This window comes from Drosophila nasuta, chromosome 3 (genome assembly GCF_023558535.2).
Source record: "Drosophila nasuta strain 15112-1781.00 chromosome 3, ASM2355853v1, whole genome shotgun sequence".
NCBI lineage: Eukaryota > Metazoa > Arthropoda > Insecta > Diptera > Drosophilidae > Drosophila > Drosophila nasuta.
Window position 1 is genome coordinate 31,689,403 of NC_083457.1, and position 25,333 is coordinate 31,714,735.

General features: G+C 34.8%; 1 protein-coding gene across 4 annotated transcripts; it reads right to left on the reverse strand.

The window, feature by feature from the left end:
* Positions 1-34: 34 nt before the first annotated feature.
* LOC132794120 (uncharacterized) lies at positions 35-25,253 on the reverse strand. Of its 4 annotated transcripts, none has more exons than XM_060804379.1 (7): positions 24,190-25,253; positions 9,027-10,266; positions 3,878-6,258; positions 2,419-2,528; positions 1,598-1,779; positions 1,289-1,529; positions 35-1,216 (listed from the first exon to the last, which is right to left on the reverse strand). In XM_060804379.1, exons 3-7 carry the CDS (start codon positions 6,020-6,022, stop codon positions 1,072-1,074), a joined length of 2,823 nt encoding a protein of 940 aa, XP_060660362.1. In that variant the 5' UTR covers positions 6,023-6,258; positions 9,027-10,266; positions 24,190-25,253; the 3' UTR covers positions 35-1,071. The 4 variants fall into 4 exon arrangements, with proteins under 4 accessions (XP_060660362.1, XP_060660360.1, XP_060660363.1 ...); XM_060804377.1 differs by having other exon boundaries at positions 9,027-10,269; XM_060804380.1 differs by lacking the exon at positions 24,190-25,253 and adding an exon at positions 13,171-13,329.
* Positions 25,254-25,333: the final 80 nt, after the last annotated feature.

Consider the following 25,333-nt stretch of genomic DNA (forward strand, 5'->3'; position numbering starts at 1 on the left):
TGCATTTTAATGTATTTGTTTTCTCTTTGTGTTATGCTTAAGGCTACAAAAAATTTGTTTGCTCGGTTTTTTCTTTTATTTGTTTGAAACAACAACTACATAGGCTACGGTTGTATATAGAAGGTTTGTGTGTGTGTGTGTCTTGTCTAGGCTTTAGTTAGTTTTGAGTTAGACTAAAATGACGTGTGCTTCATATTACTAAATAATATATGTATTTATGTATATATAATTGATTTCAGTGCTCTACGTGAATTTCTCATATCAATTCATTTTCATTTATTTATTAATAATACTTGAACTGTTTTGGTTTTCAAATAGTAAAAAACTCTTTAACTCTGCTTCTAAACCATTTGCAATTTTTGGGTATAGTGCTATCATTTTTTTGTTTTGTTTTTATTATTAACATTCATCTGGATTTGCTTTGAAGACTTTTTGTTTAGTTGATTGCGAAATTGTTGTTCTTATTGTTGTTATTGCATAAGTTACATCGTAGATTGGTAAATTGTTTATTTGCGGCATTACTAACTACAAATATATCATCAAAGAAGACAATTTGGGGAACCCGTTTGCGCATGGCAGTGATGCACTGCAATGATATTGAAATTGGTATCTCTATATTTAAAAAATATTGCTAGCATTTGTTGTTGTTGTTTTCCATTTTGTTCTGTTTTGTATTTTTCCTGACTATTATTTATTGGAGTATACGTATAATGTAGTTGTCCTAGTGCGTTAGCTAACTAATATAGTTTTTGTTATTCATGTATGTGTATATAATTAGTTCTCAAGTCAATATATATGTAGATTTCTTAAACGCGATTAACATTAGTTTTTGCTTTCGATATTTATCTACTAATTCGCTCTGAGTTTTCTGTATTTTTTGTAGCTGCAACAGCATTTGACATAAGAAACTTTATAACATTTAATGCTAGTCCATTATGATTAATATTAATATTATTATTATTAATTATAGGCCGCAGTGCTTTTCTTTCATTTTTCTTTTTTTTTTTTTTTTGCTAAATTGCACTGGAGTTTTTTCTTTTGTTGACATTTGTGTTGTGTTATATAAGTATTCTAATGTAAAAGTTGAGCTTTTTTAGTCTCTGAGACATCACTATCACTCTCCTTAGTTGCTTTCTTCTCACAGAACTCAATCATATACGAACAGACGCCGGAGAGTGCTATAAATATGCCCGCAAAGTAGAAGGAGTCGTCCCATCTGCCAAGATAAGAAAATAAGGCATTATTAAATATGTTATTCTTTTAATCAAGTTTATAGTAGTTCACTTACCTGCCAGTATATTCAAATATGGCACCGGCTATGGGTGGTCCGGCAATCATGCCAACGCCCTGAACGAGCAGCACCAAGCCGTAGGCACATGTGAAATCATCCAGGTCAACAATGCTGACCAATATGCTGGGCGTGAACGAGAAGGAGCTGGCAAACGTAAATCCAAAGATGATGCACATGGCCATCAAGCCATTGTAGTTAGTGATCAGAATTGGCATGAAGAAAACCGAAGCACCACAAACTGCAATAAACAAGAAATCAATTATTACTGAATATTGAACCTTAAACTTGTTTTTTGTGCAAACTTACCCAACATGCATATGGAGTAGCATATGTTGATGTTCATCCATGGTCGATCGCCAAAATAGCCAAGGCCAATCATGCCCACGGTTTGAGCAATGCCAATCGCCGATATTAACACCGCACTCACACTCACATCATAGTTGTATTCTTTCATGTAATCGGGCAGATAAAGATAGGGTATGATGAACCTGTAAAGCGTTTTGTTGTAGTTAATGTTCATGTCAAGATAAGATTTCGTTTGAAGCGGATTTTATTGGATTTCCTAATCAGTGCGGCAAATTTACTACAAGCTCATTTTACTTTTATTTGAAAGTGAGAGTTTTGTTTTGACAACGACGCGCAGATACCCTTTAAATAGGTTAACAAGTTTGTATACTGAGTTCATTTGAAGCGAAACCTTGAACTGATTCATTCATAATTCATAATATTTATTCATACGATATATGTATGTATATATATATAACTCTGAAGCACTTACAGAATATATAATATATCAATTTTAAAGTATGAAGTAATATATATATTTTATATTCTATTAAATTCGTCACACAAGGTATACAAAATAAAGAAAGAATATTTTCTTAAAAGACTTTTTCTTTAATTATGTAATTTCGAACGATGTGCGGTATCGACTTCATATTTTCATTATAATGTGTGTTTTATGAATTTTGAGCTGTTGCCAAATAAATTGCGACGTTTTGTGGTTTGACAGTTTTTGCGACTGCTTACGGATAATAATTATAGCACTAGCATCTTGAGGATTGCGCAGATTCAGACCTTCGATGCGAGATCTTTTTCTCTCTCTACTCGGCGTGTTGTGTACTTACCAAATGAATAGGAATAGTGTAGATAGATTGAAAAACGAAAACTTTTTATCCAAAAAGAGCGAAAAGTCAAAAGCGGATTTCACAGTATCCATAAAGCTATCGTACCAGGTCTGAAAATAAATGATAACAGGTATAGTAATAATGATAATGTTAGTGATAATGATTTATTTATACTCGAAATTAGGCAATACGGAAACAAATCCGTATCGAATGTCTCAATGGTGGCTTATCAGCTCTGTTCCATGTATTATGAGTTGTACGCTCTTTATATAATATAAACATTAAATGTATACACAGATGAATGTGTACACTGTACACATAATTATAAATATATATTTATTAAGAGGGTCGATAATCGTGCCTTGAGCCAAATGCGGAGCAGCTGTTGTCAAGCAACAGTGATTAACTTGGACTTGGACTCGGCCTCCATACTTTGTTTAAGTGTTCAGTCATGTTAAGAGAGTGAGTTAAACTGTGACCTATTCTATTTTGTGAAGATCAGAAGAGCTTCCTATATCATCATCCAACATAAGATCAATGATGTGTATTGGCAATTATTAATGATTATATACAATTTTTTTCTCATTGATTATGTTTATTTTTTTGTGGTAATCAAAATATATCTGGGATTCATGAATGAGTTATTTAGAAAAACATATTACAATCTTATTTAGGTGTATCCTTACTAGATTACTTTCTGCTCTACTTTACTACGTGCTCAGTCAAGTTGTCAGTTAAACTGCGACCTATTCTACTTTGTGAACATCGGACTACCTTCCTATATTATCATTTTGTATAAAATCAAGGATAAGTAGTATTCTTATTGACAAGAATTAAAGAGTTTGGCTATTATTACCGATTGTATACAACTCTCATCTAATTTCATCTTATCAAGGCTGATTTCTTTTCATTCTCTCTTTAGGTATGATTTTTATTCAGCTTTATGCTTCAAAGACACATATCTTGTGTAATCTTAGTTAAGTATATCCTTACTATAGTTATTTCTTCTTGCTCTAATCTACTATGTGCTTAGTCATGTTGAGAATGTGAGTTGAACTTTGACCTATTCTATTCTGTGACGATTGGAAGATGTTCTTATGTCATCATCATACATATACTTATAATCAAGAGTATTCTGATTGATAACAAGTAAAGAGTTTTGGCAACTATTATCGATTGCATAAAATTCTTAATTTCTTTTCATTCTATTTCTAAGTAGAAAACCGTGAAATACTTCAAAGTGTCGTTAGTATTTGTATACAAATATTTAAACTATTCATATCGGACATATTTTTTGAAATACCTCAGTCAATTAAATACATTCCAGCTTTCTTCCTGTTCTTCTTGGTTTGTTTCCTATAGTTTGTATCTCATAAGTATGCTCGTATTATAGTGATACTTAAAAATAGGACGGTTTACTGACTTCTCAAATCTCTGCCTAATTCCTACTTGTACTTACATCTTCCTCCTCCTTGGCAATTGTTGTCATCGAGTTGCGATAGATGTTGGGGCAGGACGAGGCACGCAATCGATATCGATGCGTGTTGAGCATGGCGCCGCGATAGTGAATCGAATTGCGATGGATGCGCATGTCCTTGAGGAAGTTCGAGTTGCGTATGGAGATGTTGCGACGCAGATTCGAGCGATGCGGATTCGGTTTCTTCGACTTGGACAGTCGACGCAGACCCGTTATGCTGTCCAAACGCGAACGACGCAACGCCAGCTCGCTCTGCTCCTCTTGCTCCGGTATAGTGATGACCAAGGATTCCGCTGGTGCCTTTGGCTGAAATATCTGTGGACGCGGATGTTGATCGAGCAGAGCAAATGTTTCCTCCTTCATGGACATGTAATAGCTGTGCATATCATCGCTCAGAATGTCCACGGAATTGTGACGCAATCCATTCACCTTCAGGTTAGACAACGACGGTGTATTGTGCTTGCTGGCGAATATATTTTCGTTAAGCGAATACCGTGAGCTGGCATAGTTGGTGGCTTCGTTGTGCTTCTGGGTCAGATAGCCCTCGTCCGAAGAGCGCAACGAACCATTCGGGGTGCCCGCAATCGTTGAACGTTTCTCCGATGGCGACAGCGTCTCAATCGAGGCCAAGTAGCTCTTCTTCGATGTCTCAGCGACGATGCCAGGCAGAACTCGACCCGTCAGCGTATCGTCGGGAGAGTTCAGATACGGAGCCGTTGGTGCAGCACCCGACGACATGGACAGCAGATTCTCACGTGAGGGCGCCTCGGCACCTTCCTTGTGTCGCAACGAACGACGACTCAGACTCTTCACCTCGCAGACGCTGTCGAGTTCTTGGATGCTGAGGAACGTGGGCAGAAAGAGTTCGCTGCGATAGCGCTTGAGACCAGTATCGAGTGGATCATCGATTTGCTGATTCGCTTCGGTGTTGTTCTTCGTGACCAGCGTGTCCAGCACAGCCTCCTTGGTGATACCCGTATCCAGCAGCTTCTTGATCTCCTCGAGGCAAACACTTGAATTGGAAAATGTGGTGACACTCTGCGATCGGCTCTCGAGACGATTCTCCTCGATCAGCCAGTCGGGATCTCGCATCAGTGCACCACAGACACAGGCATTCAACATGGTGCCACCCAGGATTAGAGTGGCGCCACGCCAGCCATACGAATCGATTAAATATTGCGTGAGTCGGGCATAGACGAAGGTGCCAATGCCGGTGCCCGATGCACCGATGCCGGTGGCAAAGCTACGCTTCTTGTCAAACCAAAAGGCAATCGAGACCACAGCGGTCACATAGCCAATGCCGAGTCCCAGGCCACTGATGATGCCGAACGTGATCATCAGCATCTCAATCGAATTGCAAATGGATGAGATGGCAAAGCCAAAGGCGGAGATGAGACCACCCAAAATGGTCATCTTACGGCAGCCGTATTTATCCACCAGATTCGACCAAATCGGACCCATGAGCAGTGGCACCGAGAAGAACAACGAACTGATCCAAGCTGTCTTCGAAGGCGATTCTTTGAAATAGTCCAACAGCTGTGTGTTGATCAGCCCGAAGGAAAACGAGAGTCCATCCCATATAAGCGAAACCATGAGCGAGGCAAAGACAACAACCCAACCGTAGCCGCCATCGGGCATCTTCGATGTCTTCTTATCCGTGGTGCTTGAATCTATCGAGTCACCCGATTCATTCGATATCAAACGCTTGCGCTTCTTCACCTGCGTGCCATTCATCAGGCCAATGGTCAGTGTGCCATCGCTGTCCAGTGCAATGATGCTGTTCCTCACCGTTCGGCTGTGACTCTGACCGCTGCCATCGTGCAGCTCCTCCACAGATAGATTGCAGAAAGTCACCTCCGGGAACAGATCGTGTTTGATGGCCTTGTTCAGCGGTGTGTTCGCTGGCGCTGGCAACGTTGATGCTGTCGCTGATTGACAAACATTTCCATTTCCATTTCCATTAGCAGCTGCATTTCCATTACCCAGCAACTTGCTACTGCTCTCTTGATTCTCATTCGAATCATCGTCATTGTTATTGTTATTGTTGCTATTGCTATTGTTATTATTGTTGTTGTTGGCGTTGTTGGCGTTGCTGTTGCCACTCTGTCCCGTTGCTGGCTTGGCCATCTTGTCCTAAGCTCTAATTAATAACTTTTTGCTTAATTACTTTGTTTTTTTGTTTTTGCTATAATTGTGGTTTATCAAAAAATTTGCACTTGTTGTTGCAATTAGTTTTGTGAACACAGTTTTCAGTTTTTTTTTTTCAGCAAGGATTGTATTTGTTCTTCTTAAGTAGCTGCAGCGGTAGGTGGACTTAGATTGCTTTTGTTTCGCTCAAAATCCGATCTCCAATAATAACAACACTGTAAACAGAATGAAAGAAGTAGTTTTAGTTAGGAATTTAGTATAAGTTTATGATGATTGAAAACTTGCAAAGTTGTTGAATACATTTTTACTCAAATTTACTCTAAGATAACCTAAAGATTTGACGGATATAGTGCTTAGTTTACTTGTGAATAGAATATCTTACAGATACTATCTTGAACTGACGAAAACTTCTAAATAAATTTAACTCTTAGTGAATTATATTTCAGATTTATTTTGAATTATTTACTATTTATAATAGTTTATATTTATTTTCATTCATTCTAGTTAAAAAGAGCTCTAACTGAGGGTTAGTTTATTACAAATTTCTTCTAAAAAGATTTTATTCGAAATAAGTCTGACCTCAACCTACGGAAAATTTTTTAAGCTTACTTCTTTTACTTTAAATAAGCTTGGCATCAATCTAAGCTGAATTATTTAATATTATTGAATATTTATAATTGTTTCTATTTTTTTATATTAATTCTAGCCTTAGCAGGTGTTACTGTAAAGAAGCTTAATATCAATCTGTACAGATTTATTTTAATAATTTCCTTTTTCTTTAAGCTTGACTTTAATCTGTTCTGTTTTATTTTGTATTACTAAATTCATATATATTTTCTTTTTTAGTTCCACTCACTCTTATTTCAGCAGAGATTTCTTCTAAAAAGCTATAAATATATAGCTATAGCTTGACTTGAAACTTATTATATACTATTGATAAGTTTCTTTCTTTTTCTTTTCAACTTCTGATATTTCATTCTTAAAAACAACATCTATATATTTTCATAGCTGCTACAAATACATCAAATTACCTTTATTTCTTGATAAACATTCACTACTTGTCAACATCTACAAATGTTTATTACATACATATATATATCTGTCACCACTTATTTTATTTGTATTCCCCTAAGTGTTTGTTTTTTGTGGACTTGCCGTTTGATTAATTGGAAAAGTTTTTGGCCAGAGTTTGCGACACGTTTTCAAGTTATTAAGCTGCATGAGTTGCACTTACAAACAAATACGCCAATCCTCAAACTAATCGAATTCCAAATCGAAAAATAATCAATCCAAAAACACAGTTTCAATTTGCCATTTCAATTTGTTTTGCATTCGCAATTTGTTGCTTTTCGTTTTGTTGCCACCGTTGAAACCACAAAAACAATAAAAAAAAGAGAGAAAAAAAAACAACAAATCATTTCGTTTGTAAATTCGCGCAGAAACTGTTTGTGCAATTGGCGCTTTCTACATTTTCCCTGTGTGCAGCATGAAAATTGTTTCGCCAATCGCCTTCAACTTGACCTCATAAAAATAGCCGAATAAATGTGCAAGGAGCCCCAAAAATAATGCAAAATTGTTTTTGCTCTCGCCTGTGTCTGCGTCACAGCATCAACAGCTGATTTTGTTGTTTAATTATTTCAAAGTGCTTAATAATTTTATTTAAATTTTGCGCAGCGTTGTTTACGTTTTGCTTACGCTTTGCGTACATTTCTTTTAGTTTTGTTTTCTTTTATTTTTCTTGGCACTCAAAATGTCGCTGTCTGCAGCCTATTTATAGCGTTATTTTCTCTTTAAAGGGGGCCAAAAATGACTTGGCATAATAATTGAACAGACTGACAAAGAGCTAATTACATAATTTGCAAAAGTTGCTTTCAATTGAATAAGTTTTCAACAAAATGGGGGGAAAAACTATGGAAAATTTCCAAAGACAAACAATTTCATCATATTGGAAAATATTAATTTTTTGTGTGTTGCTTTCAATATTGTGTTTTTTTTAAGGTCACATTATATATTTGAAATGAATAATGAGATATAAATATCAAACTATATCATTTCTCTGTAGCATTTATAGATTGCTTTGACTATTTTTGATTGTCTATTTGTGTGAAAGCTTTAGTATAAAATTTTCAAGTCTTACTTTTATAATTTACAAATATTTTTAGCTGTGACAGTATGGAAAAAGTTATTACTTTTAATGTATTTATGGTTTTATATAAATAACGTTCTAAATTTTAATTTACAAGTTGTTTGAATAGTGCATTCTAGTGCAAAAACCACCAAATGTACAACTAAATCTCACTTAGTGGCCATTTCGCTTAAAGAAATTGCACTTCACTGTCTACGCATCTTATTTAGTATTGAAGTTTGCTTTGCAGCATATTTTCTCAATTAAATTAAAACTAAGTAAAAGACCTATGAATCACAAAAACATTAATGCCATTTCGTTTAGTGGCTTATTACATTTAAGGCCCTAAAGTGCAGAAGAGATGTATTCCAATTCTACTTTTTTCTTTTTTCTCTCTGTCGTTAAAAAAATTTTGAGCAATTGAAACCTCGGCTTAAATTAACAAATTTTAAGAGTTTAAAAACCATATCTTGCTTAACGGCCTCTTCGCTTATCGAAATTACACTTAACTGCACACTGTACACTCTGTAAATAGTATCGAAATTCAGCGAAATCAGCGAAATTGAGGAAAAGGCATATAAAACACAGAAACACTCGTTTGCTTCCCCTAAGAATATTTCGCTTAGTTGCCCATCGCAGTTAAAGCCCTAAGGCTAGGAAGAATTCTACTCTTTTGTTTCTTTCTAAGTTCTGAAGCTTCAAAGCTCGGATTGAAGTAAACAAGTTTAAAGAGTTTAAAAATAAAAGTTGTTTTTTGTTTAACATTAGTTAAGATGACAGGCACATCTGCTTGGGAATCCGGAACATAATTCAAATAAAATTGAAGCTGTAATTGTCAGAATGAGTTTTGAGACTTACCTTTCAACTGGCTGACACGTTGATAATGTAATAGCTGTAAGCTGGGTGCGCAAATAGCTGCGATTAAAAACGAAAAGTTGTTTCGAAACGAACGAACAACTTGAAGAGGTCTCCTCGTTTAGAACTTGAACAGTTGGCCTTGAAATTGCAATTGTTTATTATTGTAGTTATAGTTATAGTTATTATTATCACTGTCACTGTCACTGCCGCCAATTACTTCGCCATAATTGCAAAGATCTTCAGTTATATTCAATTCACTTAAAGTGCTTCGTGGAGGATGGGAAAACAACAAGTGTTTATTCAGTGTGGCGGTTCTATTGAAAATTCTTAGACGCGGATCGCGTGGTATATAATGTAGGAACACTTTATTCGATTTGCTGCTGTTGTTATAAGTACGTGGATTGTTGTTGTTGCTATTATCAAAGGCGCTGCTTGTTGTTGTTGTTGATGTTGTCGTCGAAGATTTCTTCGTCTTGGTGCTGCGTCTGCTCTTTTTAGGCTTTTTAATAGAGTCCTCAATAGTTGTTGTTGTTGTTGTTGTTAAGATTGTTTTATTTAATGTTGAAGTGTTTGTGGTTGTCGATTTGGTGGCACGATAAAGTGACTTGAACCGAAAGTCATTCATTAAGAACGTTAACGTATTTATCACAGACCAGCAAGAAAAGAATTGAGCAAATCGCTTAACGTTGCTTTCGCTCGTTGCGTTGTTGTTGTTGTTGTTCTTAGTCAAATTGTTGCTGTTGTTGTTGTTGTTATTGCAGTTGTAGCTGCCAGTTAACGTGATTAGCCCGGTCACCCACATGCGGCACTTTGATTCCGATGCGAAACTTAGGCGAAATAAAAAACTGAATGGGAAATTAAACGAACAAAAAAACGAACGAACGGACGAACGATTTCGGGAAATTGACCAATTTGATTGATTGATTGATGCACGCAATTGCTGTAACTGTAACTCAACGCGTGTCAAGTGCGCGGCGCATTGTGCGGCTTTTTGGCAAACATATCGATGGCAATTTTACAAGGCGTGTTCTAATGCGCGGCACACGCGGCGTATGATTAATGCGAATTCTTTGCGTTTTGTTTTTGCTTTTTTTTTGTGTTGGGTGTTGTTGCAACTCAATTGCTGTTGCTGTTGCTGCTCCTGCTGCGTATTGCGTGTTGATGATGATTTATGATTGTTGTTGTAGTCGATTAGCAGCTGATGCTGCCTTCTTATGTCACAGTCTCTGTGCGTTCACTGCTGCTGCAAAGAGGGAGAGAGAGAGATAGAAAGAAAGAGAGCGAGATGAGTATACAAATTAGCTGCGATTTGTTGTAAGCATTTTAATAAATGATCCCAAATTGACAAGCGCCAAGTCCATTAAGCGCAACACCACAAAATACTACACACACACACACACACACCAACACATACAGACAGATAGATATATCATTCGCAACGAGCGCTATATTATCTGAATTATCACACACAAAAGACACTATAAATACTCGCGTATGAATTGCCAAACAATGTACCCAAAGAATTCTATTCATCCCATTGATAAAACAGTACTCGTATTTCGCATTCGAAATATAAACTATGCTATAATACGATGTGTGTGTGCAATACTCGAAATATGCTTGAAGCATGCCTGCATTTTATTGCAGGTCAATTTGCAGAGTGCAGAGCAACACGCCCACTTGGCCAGTTTGAATCCTGCTGCCTGGTTATTGCCACAATCGAGCTAACTGTGCAGGCGGCGTTTGAGGACATTCAATGTTAGTATAATAGTTTTCAATAAATTTCGAGTAAAGTGTGCGAAGAGGTTAAAGAAATTTTTTATTCTACTCTAGCTTAAAATACTATTCTATATGTATAGCAATTTACATTCAAGAACTAAACTTGCTTGGCTATATCTAGCGGCATATCTTTAGAATACACTTTCAGTTATTGGATCTTTATCACACACTTGTGTTCCAATCTTAAAACTTAATCTAAATCTTTAGTTAATTGCTTTTATTTCTATTAATCGAGTTGAGTACTTGATCAACTTGAAACACTTTAAATCAAAAACTCAGTTGTTGGATAAAACTAATCTCGGTTGTCTTTAACAAAAAAATACCTTCAAAGTGAATTAAAACTTATTTTAAAAGCTTTTATAACATGTTAGAAATAATTTGAAGCCCAAAGCTCACCATAAAGTTTATATATTCTTGATCTGAGTCAAAAGCCGAGCCAATATAGCCATGTCCGTCCGTCTGTCTGTTCGTTAGATTGCGATCCAATAAAAATTTAGAAATTATTTAAGAAATACTGCTTTGGCTGATAATCTGGTATATTTTGACCTCTTTGGTATATTTTGAATGAGGTACTTCAACGACATACCAAATATATCATTAGGTACATTTTAGAATTTATTGTGGTATATTATTTAGTATATTTTAAGAATAATACTGCACTGTTTTGTCTTTATTCCAAATGGGTTGCGGTATTTCACAGTCGAGCACACTCGATTAAAGCTTTCTTACTTGTTTTTCCATAAAATATTACTCTCAAATTAACTAGAAGTTTCTAAATAGGAAAATGTTAAGTGACGCCTTAAAAAATTCCTCAACCACATTAAAATACTTGATTCAAAGTCTGTACTTTTATTTTCTTTGTGTTCTACGACACTTCTAGGCCAAAATACAAAAAAATACGTACAGTTATCAATGCGAGTGCTGTTGGGAAATACTCAGAGTGAGACAAGCAAAGTGCCTCGCACATTGTCAAGTTCAATGCTCGATAGGCGACGATTAGCGATTAAATCACTTGAAATTGCATTTAATTATATGAAAATTGTTTTTCTATTTTAAAGTAAATTGAATTAAATAAGCATTTCTGTGGTGTGAAGCAATCTTCAATCGCGAAAAATTGCCAGCTTTCAGTCTATAAACTATCCACTAAATGTGAATGCTTATCAAATGTCAATTTGGGTCTCGGCACGCTGATAATCGAACACTTCTACTTCTAATTGTACATACAATGTGATCGAGTGTGTAGTAAAAATAGCCTTGTTGCCTTTACTTCTTTTGTGATGATTATCGTTGAATGTAATATACAGAAACAGTGTTAAACATTGTAGAGAACGTGAACTGATAACGAGTGTAGTTCTTCAGAAATATAAAGCACGCGCCATTGTAATGCATTGTCTCAAGTAAATAACGTACAAACTTTCACTCCACACTTTCCTTATCATTAGATTATACATAGTACTTAGTTAGTGCCGACTTCCGCAATGACAAAGCTGGGTTTATGCGTGGAATATCCTTGACAAATTTCGAATTCAATTATTCTTGACCATTTTAATTATAGCGTCATTAAATTAATCTTTTGTATAGATTTGAATTCCTCTGTTATGCTTATCGCACACGTTTTATTTTGCTCCACGTGTGAACTTAAAAGTTGCTAAGCTTGAGCTAATGAATGTCTCAATTTATGTTTATAGTATTAAGCTAAGCTTAATATTGTTTTAAGATTATTATTTGTGTTATTGAATTGTATTTATAGTGTTCTTATCAGTAAAAAATGCAACTTTGTCAATAAATTAAATGCTATAAAACACAAACTGGATTTATCACAGATTAACAAATTCTTTCTCCGTATATAAATCGCGCAAGTAAATATTGTAAGCTTTGAAGAATTGATCACTGGTAACAATCATTATCATAACAACAAAAAATTGAGAATTGATCATGATAAACTTTGAGTATATAGCTAAACCTGTAAACCAAACTAAGTCATTGTATTCTTATCTCAATAAGCTGTCACTTTGTCACGTGTATACTTTAAAGAGTTGATCTCTGTTTTTCTTTATCACAACAACAAAAATTTGAATTTTGATCATGATATACTCTTTTAATACGACACCACGTGTAAACCAAAATTTATATTAATAAATTTTGTGATCATTTCATTGTATGCTTGGTTATATACATTAATGATTTTTGTTTTAAATATTTTATTGTATTCTTATCAGCAAAAAAGCTGTCAGATTGTCACATGTAAATGTTGAACAAAAAATCGAATGCATCGGCTGACCCCGCGGCGCCTTGGAGTATGCAACACTTTTTGATCACTTTCACTTACAAACTAAGAACAATTTAGCAATTGAGGAAAACACACTTTACTCGAATCCCGCACAGATCTTGAGGCCACAAATGGCCGAGTTGAAGAACGCGAACGCGGTGGAAGGTTTAAGGTTGTGGCATGATGAAAGCCATCGAGAGCCGCCGTTGATGCGGCCAAAGAAAACAGTTCAGTTCAGTGGCTCGTTGCCAGCCAGACTAATAAATGAGTGAAAAGATTCGGGCGACAAAAGCCTCCGTCGCAAGACGAAAACGAGTCGGAACTGAACGAAATCAAACGACCAGAGGCGACGAGAAGCGTAGACACAAGAGGAGAGTAAAGAGAGGAGAGTAGTATCAGTAGAGGAGAGGAGAGACTATCAGACGAGACGAGGAGAGCAGAGGTGGGCGGGGTCGAAACTCAGGCTGTAATCGCGGCAATCGTTTGCTTTAATCTAATAAATTTCTTATCAGCAGGCGTCGCACTAGGCGAGCTTACTACTCGTACTTTTACTCGTATACTCTATACTTAATATATATGTATATGCATGTATATACTTATGTATTTGTGTAATCGCAGTTATCGCACTACCTGCCCCACACGCGGCCACTTGACATCCCCCGACGACGCTTTCCCCGACAACTTGTCACTCTTTCATTCTCATTTTCTTTTTTCTTTATTCCTTTCTTGCAGTCTGTTCATTTGATTTGTGTGCATTATTATTGTGCTCAGAATATGTAATTTGCCTTTATATCATTACACCTAACAATGTTACAATTTTTAATCATGACAACCTTGCTCATTATCATGCCAAAGTGGAAACTGATATAACAAATTTGATTATTCAAGACGACATTTGCATACTCTTGTCTGCAAAACAAAACACGTTTTAGTTGAAAAACAAAAATAAGAAAACAAGTTTATTGATTTAATCAATGGATACATTCCATGGCGGGGAAACTGTTAAATGAATCCAAGAAATGATTTAATGGAATGAATAACTGTAAAGTTTTTATTTGGGTTACTGCGGTTAAAGGTACTTATTCAGTTATAGATTTATATAATAATGGTAATGAACATCAAACAAATATTGGAATCTATTAATAAGTTTTGCCTAAGATGGAATTCTATTCATTAATACTTATGGGATTATCAATGAAGTGTTTAAAGTTAAGGAAGTAACTAAAAGATGAAAGATCAGTGGCACACCAAAATATAATTGAATTTTTGCAAGATAAGAGACCTGTGTATAAGATTCACATCTAATCCATCTAAAACTAATATTTAATTATAATAATAAACAAAATTTGAATACTTTAATTTGAGTTTCCATGGAGTTTAGGAATGAAAACGAATGATTGCCTATGATCTTGATATATTCAAATTCAAAGAGACTTATCATTTTATTATGTATTTTATGAAAATTGTTCTATGAAAGTATTTCAGTAAGTACAATAATTCATAAAGAAAAAACATAAGAATGAACTTCATTAAAAGTAGATTTTTGTAATTTATTGTATTGCAATTATCCAATTAAAATAAACAAGATAACTTAGAATGGAAAATGATTATGAATAGTTCAATTAAGAAGCGTATGTTATAATGATTGAATTTTTAATTATCAAAAGACACTATTAATAAAGAATGAAAGTCATAAAAGACATTCATTCAAGAGGTTCATTGTCATGAATCCATTACTGAATTACAGAAATAGTTAGACCGAATGAATCTAGAGCAATAACTAATAAAGAGTGATAAGCAATCTACTAACAAACCAAATGGAATGGTCTAGAAGCTAGAATTAACTAGTTCTTAAAAAAGTCCCTTATTAACAATTAACAAATTTTATAAGTCAACCCTTAATGAGTGCTTCATTTAAGAGTAGACGTAATTTGATAGAAGTCTCTGATGATATTGCTGACATGTGCTGGCATAATCCAGCTTAGCTAATCGTTTAGTGCGGCAACAACAAATAAACGACATTGTATGAGTACAATGTGAACATTTAAAATACTTAATTTGAATTATATTGTTTTATGGATCAATTGAGATAAACCTAAATGCGCGATAAGCTCGAATATTTTCATTGCCTTATGCCTTTATTAACGTAGCAATGAGTGTGTGGATTTTCTGTGTATGTGTGTGTGTGTTTTTTGCGCTATTGTATTTTGTGTGATACCAATACAAAGTGGTTTGATGCTGACCTACGCCAGTTTGAATTCGTTTTTCTTTCTTTTTTTTTGTGTGGGGTAATTGCGATAGCCGAAAATCAGGAACTAGGCCAATGCAATAAACTTCTTCGCAAAGTCATTCACTCTGCTGCGTAGTAAGCTATTCATGAGCATAGACACAATCATATTTTCATACTCATATATTCATATTCACATTCATGTATTCTTTATTGGCCTCGCTTCAAGTTTCAATCATAAAAGAAAAGGCCATTTCCATAAAGAATACGATATTATGATCACAGGTTTTGCATTTATTTATTGCTAAATTGTCAATTGCCAGGAAAGCTTAATTCTTATTGATTCAATTGATAACTGATGCCGTAAGACGAGTTTTGATTTGGAAATGCAGGAAAAATAGAATAGAATGAAAAGATCAAATAAAAATCTTTACTATAATATAAGGTATATTTCGGTATTTTTCAAATATAGTTGTATAACAATATACCAAATATACATTTCAGTATGTCAGCATTTTGCGGTATATGAATTTGGTATATTTAAACGAAAATACCGCAATTTACATTGTTTACACATTTCGATGTGCTTTTGTGATTACAGATTCAATATGCTAACAATTTCTCTTACAATTTGTTGTAAATAGAAACTTATTGCTCTACTTAAAACTAATTAATCTAATTACAAGTGTTTTCCATTAGTAAGTAAGAAAATTGCATTTGTGCTTTCTCTCAAAGCAAAACTAAAAATATCCTTGGTCTCTTTTACCTTGAGATTGCAAGAAAAAGGCAAAGCATGATAAGTATTTCTGCGTTGGTTGAGCAAGAATTTAATGCAGTCAACAAGCTGACAGTTGGCTTAACACACCTTAAGTGTTATGAATGGTCTTGTCTGACCATTAAGCCTGTCAACCATTTGATTCCCTTTTGCAATGCGATTCGCCGCTGACTGCTTAATTGATGTAGTTCGAGCAATTGAAACCGTGTAATTGATAGACGAAATCTGACCCCCCCATCAACTTGTAAGTGCAATACGATTGTTGTTTGTTAGGTCTTTAATAGATTTGCGGTTTCAGGTTATCTACGTAAAACGGTAGTCTGAATAGTAGTCGATACAATTAATTGTTGCATTTATGCCCATGTCATTGACATCACTTCACAGTTTGCATTGCATTTATAAAGCGATTTTATGCTTCATTTGCAATGAGAAACGTGACATGAATAGACAAGTTTTGTCTGCCTTTCATTTGCATCATTTGCATAACTGAGACGAGGAGATAACAAGGATTATACAAATACGGAGGCGCAGTGCCAAACATGTGAGTTTGACTCAGCAAGCATATGCACAGGATTACAATTAATCCCTTTGAACGTGACTTTATAAATTGATTATGGCTTAAGAGTATGGAAATTCCAATAAAGATAATTTATAACATATTGTTGATAGCATCCATTATTTAAACGTTACTATAGCAGCTGTAGAGTATAGGAAAAAAGTGTCTGATTCATAAAGCTTATTTTAATACAACTTTTATGCAAAATGCAGCTATAATAAACCGCACTTTAACATTGATAGTTTAGTTGATCAAAGCGCCGCAGTACTTTTTCAACTGTTCAACCAGCTTAAGAGCTACGTTGTCAACCGTGCATGCAACATGCCGCACACCAAGAAATCCTTCAGCACAAGCAGGCAAAAAAAAAAACTGTTTGTGGATGTGCCTCTTGAAAGTTGCTTGGAAAGCGGAAAAAATGTGTGACAGGCAAACAAGTGCATATAAAAAAGGTGTCACTGTGGCAAAGTCAAATGCACACACAACAAAAATATACCAACACACACACACACTTACACACACCTAGAGAGTCGGCGGCATGCTTTGATGTTCTGTGTGTGTGTGTAAGAGAGAGTGCTTATTTAGTTGCTGCTGCCTCTTGCGGCACTGACAAATTGCAACAATAAAGCGCAGCCAGCAACCATTTCTTTTTTGGCCACAACAGCAACAAACCTAGGGCAAAGAAGAAAGAGATGGAAAGGAAGAGCGAATGAGATGCAGATAGCGAGGCAATGTTGTGTGCTAAAGGATTATTTATGCTTTTTGCCTTAAACTTGACAAACTTTTGTGGTCACACACAGACACTTGTAAAGGCGTTTTTTTTTTATTGATTATTTTTTGTACCCGCTGCGAAAAGTTTAAAAGGGTCTTATAACTTTGTGACAACTGAAAGTTTTCAGAAGAAACAACTATGGAATATACTATATATAAATGTATAGCTCTGACTAAACAATCAAGGCACGGCCCAAACAATCCGAGCTAGGAAGGATGGTTTATAAAATTTCGTTGTGCAATAAGGCTTGAATTAAAATATTCTACTCTCAACCATATTAAATTGTGTATACAAACAAAAAAGTTTATTTCTAAGATTAAATTTACATAATCTGAATAGTTTCTTGAATTTATATTGAACACATCCCGAAAGTAATTAGCAGGTATCTCAAAGTCGAGAATACTCGGTTTCTCTCTTGTTATACATGAATATATTTGTGCTTGCTGTGAGCTCATTCATGTGTGTATCCTGTGCATATAAAATGAGATTCGTCGCTTCTGATTTCTCTTCATATACATATTTTTTTTTTTTGGTCTCGCAACACAAAACGAAACCCAACTCGGCAAAAAGAAAATCACTTTTCAGTTTTGAATTGCTGTACATGAAGTCATCGCATGCTCTGATTTATGCAAGAAAAAAGGCAACTTTTCAACCGCCATAAACCTTTTTAATTTTTTGATTATTTAAATAAATAATTCTCGGCAAAAAAAAAAGAAGAAAACTAAACAAATTGAAATCTGATTTTATAGTTCATATTTTCTTTTATGAGTTTCGCTAAAGGCTAACCACAAAAAAGAACGGAAACACAACAAGGTCGTTTCAAATTTAAGGGTGGCAGTAATAAATGAAAATATATACCTAAACATTTTTAACTTTTTCTTTTGACGTGCACGCAAAATCGCCAAAGGGGGACCAAAGGTTAGAATTAAAATTGCAATTAGCTAAAATGCAAATAAGAGGAGCTCAGCTGGAAATCCAGTTGAGATGCAATTTGCAAATGAAATCTACTGTTTTTGAATACCCTTTATAATCAAAAGCAGTTCAAGCTGCACAAATTTGTAATTGAAACCAATTTCTCAAAATATCTTAGAACAATAATTTAATTAAAATAAGTCTGATTTTTGTGTTCACACATCCAACAATCACATTTTCATTAATGTAAGTGAATAAATCCATATTCATATAATACATTATATATAGTATTTGCATTCTTTTGTTGACTGACATGAATAAAAGCGTATTTAAAATGCTTTAATGAATAATTTTCATAGTAAGTCAATCGAAAACAGCGATACGAATTAATTACAACTATTAAATTATTTATAGTAAACGGGTTTATTCAATAAATTAATATTAAAGCGGAACTAGAAATAGAAAGGAAAATACGAAAATTGAAAAGTCGACAAATAAATGGATTAAATTGAATTTCAAATGCATTGATTAATAAAATATGCCGATTGTAAATTGTAAACCTTAATTAAAAGATCATCAATTAATTGTATTTGATTGAAGCTGACAAGTTAGGAGGTAGATTATTAGAGAAACAAAAAAGGAAATGGGCGAAACTTGAAGGTCACTTGAAATGAGAAATTTAATAGACAGCAAGATGACAAATTGTAGATTAGCCAGTGAACAATGTTGTTTGGCGAGAGAATGGAAGGACGAAGGACCAAGCAAGGACGAACCACTCGACAAGCGATGCGACAAGGACAAGTGGCATGTGATGTAATTACGCAAAAATAAATGGGGAAATAAAGAAGAGTTAAAAGCTACGGCGACACAGCTTCAATAATCACATCACATGACCAACTTTTTTCTTACCCTTTTTGCACGTTTTCTTTTGTTTGCTTTATTTTTTTTTGGTTTGTTTTTTTTGCTCGTTTGCTCTACTTACTTTGCAAATTGTGTCCGCTCGCGATAAATTTGCTTTGTTCTCAAAGAGTGAGAAAATGAAAGAATGCAAAACTCAATTGGAAACAAGTTGAAATTGTTTTCTTAAAGTTTTCTGTGGTGTTGTTGCACAGCCATCGCGGCTTCAAATTGAATCACGACTGAATTGACTGACAATCTGGACACCAAACAACAAACTGCACTCGACTCGATTCTCGGCTCTTTGTGATGATTGAGATATGGATATATTATTATTATTGAAGGCATCGAGTAACTCTCTCTCTCTCTCTCTGCCTCACCCTCTCAATTCTCTTGACTTGGTTTCTCGCTCTCCTCATTCTGTATCTCTTTCTCTTCAACATCTGAGCTCATATCTTTGGCTTGTTTGTTCGCCTTTAATTTTCTAAATGCCTTTCAGCATTTTCAACCACTAACTCCATTTGCTATGGATTGTTCTTTGTTTTCTCGAGTGAGTGGAAAATTACCAGTTGACACCATAAATTCCCCTCATGAGTGAGTTTTTCTCTTTCTAACTGATGGAACAAAGTGTATTCTTTTCATTAGATTATTGCGCAGCTCGACTTTAAAGAAATTTTTATCACTTCTCTAATGGTGAAAGTGCAACTTTTAGAGCTGAATGAAAAACAACATTATACTGCATGGAAGATTGCAGAAAGTGCAACTTTTAGAGCTGAATTGAAAACAACAAAATTATACTGTATGGAAGATTGCAGCATTAAATTGTGCAATACATCGGAAAGTGGGGTTTAAAGACAAAGTGAAGTTTGTAGTAAAATCCAGAATATTAAGAGTGCTCATATTATGATTTTCATTGGCTTGACTTATTTAAAATTGTTCGCTTCATTTCAGATCATTGCATTTTCGACATTGATTTAAGAATAAACTTTCTTTCGACATACAAACAATCTGTATTCAAGATATTAATCTTGATTTTAGTATGTGTTTTCTTTCTGTGAAGATGTGCTTTGTTCTCTGTTAAATATAATATTGTTATTTAATAATTAAGAACGTTTTCTTAAAGATTCTTGGGAGATCTTCTAAAGTATACATGGTATAAGTATATATTGCATGTTTCAATTAGAGATATCTCCATTTTATTTCGATTTAGAAACAAAATTGCAATATGTACTTCGAAATTTGTTTTTCATTTAAAAGGAAAAAGGTCTTTTGTTAAATTATTAATTTAACATTCAAACCATTCCATAAATTTGAAGTAACCACAACAAACTATCCAATAATTTGAGCATTTGAGACAAGTGCGTTATACACATGTCTTCATTAAACTCAACAGACATAAATCTTCATCAAATCTAATATTCAAGTATAGTTCAAGTTGGTCGAACTATTGACTTTTCGTGTGTCAGGCAATGTGACTGACGTTTTTAGCACATTTCGCACGTTTGATAAATAAAATTACATAGTCGCACCATTGTCGACGTTCTTGCTACGATTATTTTATGCAAATGGTAGCTTAACGGACATGCGATAAGCACGTGACCCTCATGTCCTGGCAAAAAGCAAAAAGTTTTCATTTTCACAATCTGCTCTCGGATGGATGAAATTTATGTGCGTGTCCTGCGGCAGCATTTGCGAACAATTTGAAAGTTCGTCGGGCGAAGTGAACAAAGACCAACGAATTAATTCGCAAATTGCATGCTAAACTCATTTATTAGTATGATATGGCGAAAAGTAGTTTAATAAAGTGCACATGCTCGTTATTCAGACATATGTTATATGACCTTGACGTGGCAGATATTCATAAAACACTCCAACCTTTGTGTTTTCATTTTGCAATTGTTATAAAACTTTCAGAACATGAAACGAATAAACTAAAATGAATATTAATTAATGAATTATTAATTGAATTTAAATACAATTATTTTTTGGTTTTTATTTTATAATAACAATACACATACACACAACAAAAGAATATATACGACTGTTCGTTACACCCTTGCACACATAATTTATGATTAGAGGGTCTGATGATATATAATTATAAATGCTGATGGGTGAGGTTGAAAATTTGAGTGTTTGCAATTTATGAAGATTCCGCCTGTCTAACAATGATAATGTTCATGAATTTCGTTAGTTTTGTGTTATTGTTTGCAAACGGATTACCAACAAAACAAACTTTCAAAACGAGTTTTGCAATTATGCAAGGTTCATGTGATGATTTACTATGTACGCATTTCCCTGTGACGTTGATGCAAAGTGATAAGATAAATTTAATATGAAAACATTTCAGTTTCGTTATCAATCTGCTGCTAAAGCAGAGGTTCCTTGACACTGACGTCTCCTCAACTAATGAGATTTGTCTAGTCTCAGCACTCATTAGAGCAAAAAACCCTGCTGAGCAGCATAGCTGCAGGGTATTCAATTTGACTTCCCTACATCTCAATTTGTCAATATAAACGTCAAGCTTTGTGCATGTTATGTGCATACGAGTGTTTCACCTACAAACATGCGACACAACGTCATCATCATTATCATTATTATTGTCATTATCATAATCATTAACAAGTCATCTGAGTGCGTCTCACGCAGCAGCTGCTGTCAACCGGTTTGAGGTATATATTTTTATTGATTTTTTTTATTTTGCTGGCTGAGGTTTGTAGGTAAAAGTATACACAACTGAACTTATGAGTGTATTCATATCATGTGTGTGTGTGTGTGTGTGTGTTGTACTCGAGTCTCGAACGTAATCAGCTGTTGGCTCTTAACACTGACACACATTGTGCCGATTGTCGAGTATCGAGACTCATTTCAAATGCTAAAAAGCAGTACCGGTTTCGTCACCATCACCATCATCAGCTGTTCAGCTGGTTTTTGTCTTTGTTCCTCGGTTCGTTATTAACATTATTGACAATAACATTTGCGTTCTGCTCAATAAAAAAAATTAATTGAAGACGAATCGCAAACAGTGACTTTTGTTGAAGAGTTTGACAAGTGTTCTTCGAAAAGATTTGCAGCTATAAATACATATTTGTTGACAAGCTTTATAATTAAAAGTTGAATGCATAGATATACACTTATATAGCTTAATTTTGAATTGCGTAATGAAATGTCTAATGCTTGAAAAGATTTAGTATTTATTTAAATGCTGATTTATGTGTACATATTTATTTATTATTTAATTATGAAGTGTCTAAGCAAGCATATATTTTGAAGCACACTCAAACGTCTTCGTTTACTTGTTTTATAATGAAATGTCTAATGCATTAAATGAAATTATTGCCAACGGAAAAAGTTGTTTGAATCTTTTTAAGCTCAACTCAATTTGCCAAAACAAAAACCTAGAAACAATTCGGTCTTCCATCATAATGTCCAATTTTGTGGGTCTCATTACGTGGCTCATTAAATCCGGTATTGTTTATTGGTTGTGGTGGTATATCACCGTTAAATGCTAATGATATTCTCAAACTAATTGCAAGCTGCAAATATAAAAAACGAGTTTTAAGGTTGTCATCTAACGTTGCTGCTTAAAGCCAGTTTGCAATGAGTAACTGTTAAGTGCAATGCACCACAAAAAAACAAAAAACATGTAAATACTTTAGGCCAAGGACAACAACGTCGAGGAGAATGGTTTTCAATTACTTGAAATCAAATTTGCAGTTGGCCAAGAACGATAAACCAAAAACTAAACATGGCATGACATTTTAGACGAAACCATCAATGTGTCTGTAACCATAGCCAAAGCCAAAGCCAACCATCATCCATTTACATGAACATAAATCTATCTATCTATCTGTCCATTTGTCGTTGTGTGTGAGAATGTGTGAGCTTTTTTTTGGGGGGGAGGGAGGAGAAAGGACATCGCTTGGCTCTGCAGACGAAAACAATAAAACTCAAATGGGAAATGGCAAAAACCGACAAAATGGCGACGCGCGTGTGTTGACTTTTTATCTTCTTCTTCGTTTTTTGTTTTTCTTTTTTGCTTTTTGGGTAACCGAATACTGTGCCCCACTTTCAATGCGGTTTTCCCCTAATTCCAGCGTTGGCCTTATGCAAATAACGTGGCTCAGAAGTGTGTGCAAATCATCCCCAGACAGCTTGTCGCGGCCAAAGCTAGCGAATTGAAGCATAAACCAAGGTCACAAATCCCGGCAATAGAATTAGGCGCATAATCAATTAATTTTCCCTAATTTTGTACATTAATTGAGTTACCACAAAAAACATTCATGCGGAACGTGCTTCAACGATAAGTTGGGGGAGTTTTGCTTTGTGGACTCTTGCCTTATCAGCGTGCTCATTGTTTCGCTTTTATCGTTGTCTTTCTGTCTCTCCATTCACATTACACAAAAACCTATATATGACGAATATCGCTATATGGCTGCATAAGCAACAACTGCGACAAGTAGAAAAAGAAAATACAAAAACAAAAGAGAGCTGCATACTGATTTTTTAATGCTAAAGCCAATTGCGTTGTAGGGAAAATATATATTCAAGTGACGCAAAATATTGAAAACATTTTTAATGGAATTTTCGAAGAGTGGCTAAAAATAGCTAAATCATCTGATTTCAAAGACATTTATTTATGTGTGACAAAATAATAACGAATGCGAAGCGATCCGAAGCAAAGCAAACAAAGCATTAATCATCCCATGTGTCTATAATATAAATGTAACTGTAGATATAAATATACACATATCTATCTGTATAACATTATATACTATATGTATGTGACGCAAATGTGAGTACTTTAACACACACGCTCAATGAATATTCATGTCTGAAACACAAACATACATATGTATACATATAGAATACATATCGGAAGAACAAATAGCAAAAACAAGGTCAATGTGCTTTGGCTCTGGTGTTGCGAATAACATTTGTAATATACTTAAGATAACATTCATACGAACTTTACGCACCTGATCCAATGAAAGTTAAGTAACTTGTTCTGATGTGCTTCCCAAATCCGTCAGTTAATCTTTAGCTAAGTAATAACCATTTTGTTTCAATTGATATCTTATTTGTTCGTATTTTACCGTAAGGTTTTAACAGTTTACATTGTAGGTCAAACGACAGCACTTTAAAGTTGTTATTTGGAACCAGTCTTTATTTAAACAAAAGTGTAAAGCACTTGTATATATGTATGTTTTTTATTTTATTTTATTTTCGTTTGTTTACGATTCGCACAGTGGGTAGAAAACGCATGAATGGGGCATATGAATTTTAAGTAGCGGTACTTTAAAGCTCTGCAGAGATTGTTCAATGATTATTTAAGTACTTTTTTTGTTGTTGTTGTAGGTGATTGTATACAAATTGCACAACGTTTATTGTCAGGTTTGTGTTTCGCGATTCTGTTATGTAAAAAGTACAAAAAAGATTTAAGGTCTACTTTCAATAATTTCACGAAACATTCGTGTCACGCGTTGGTATTTAATAATTATTTATTTTCTCTCTCGTTCTCTCTGTGCCTCTGCGGATTTTTATTCCCTTTTGCAGTTTACGCTTTAATGTTCGTATTCCTTTTGTGTGTGCGCTTCTTTTTGTTTTTGCTCTTTTTGTGGCTGATGTTTTGTTACTACAAACTCATCCACCCAATGTGCGGGAGTTTCGATTTTTCTGTACGGAACGTATGAAGCGAGCAGGGGGAGGGTGGCCAATGACAGCACCGCCCAACAACGCAAGTTCACTAGAAGTATTTGGCGGTTGGAATAAACAAATGCACCCACCAAACATACACACATACAGGCACACACCCACACTGTGTCAAATAGCGGTAAGGAAGAACGAATTGAGAGCACGCACACCAATTGATATGAAACGCAGAGTCGCGTCTAAACAAAATTTACCGAATTGTGTTTAATTTATAAGTTAACACGTTTACACGAAAATTATTGTGACAAAAGCTTTACGAGCACTGGACTGACGCTTTGAATATTTCAATTTAGATTTCTTCCGCTAACACGACCGTTCGATTCCACAACTATAAACTGTTATGCCGTTGGCGATGTTAACGCGATTTTGTACTCAAATGACACTGTTAATTACATGTTATGCTCGCACGAG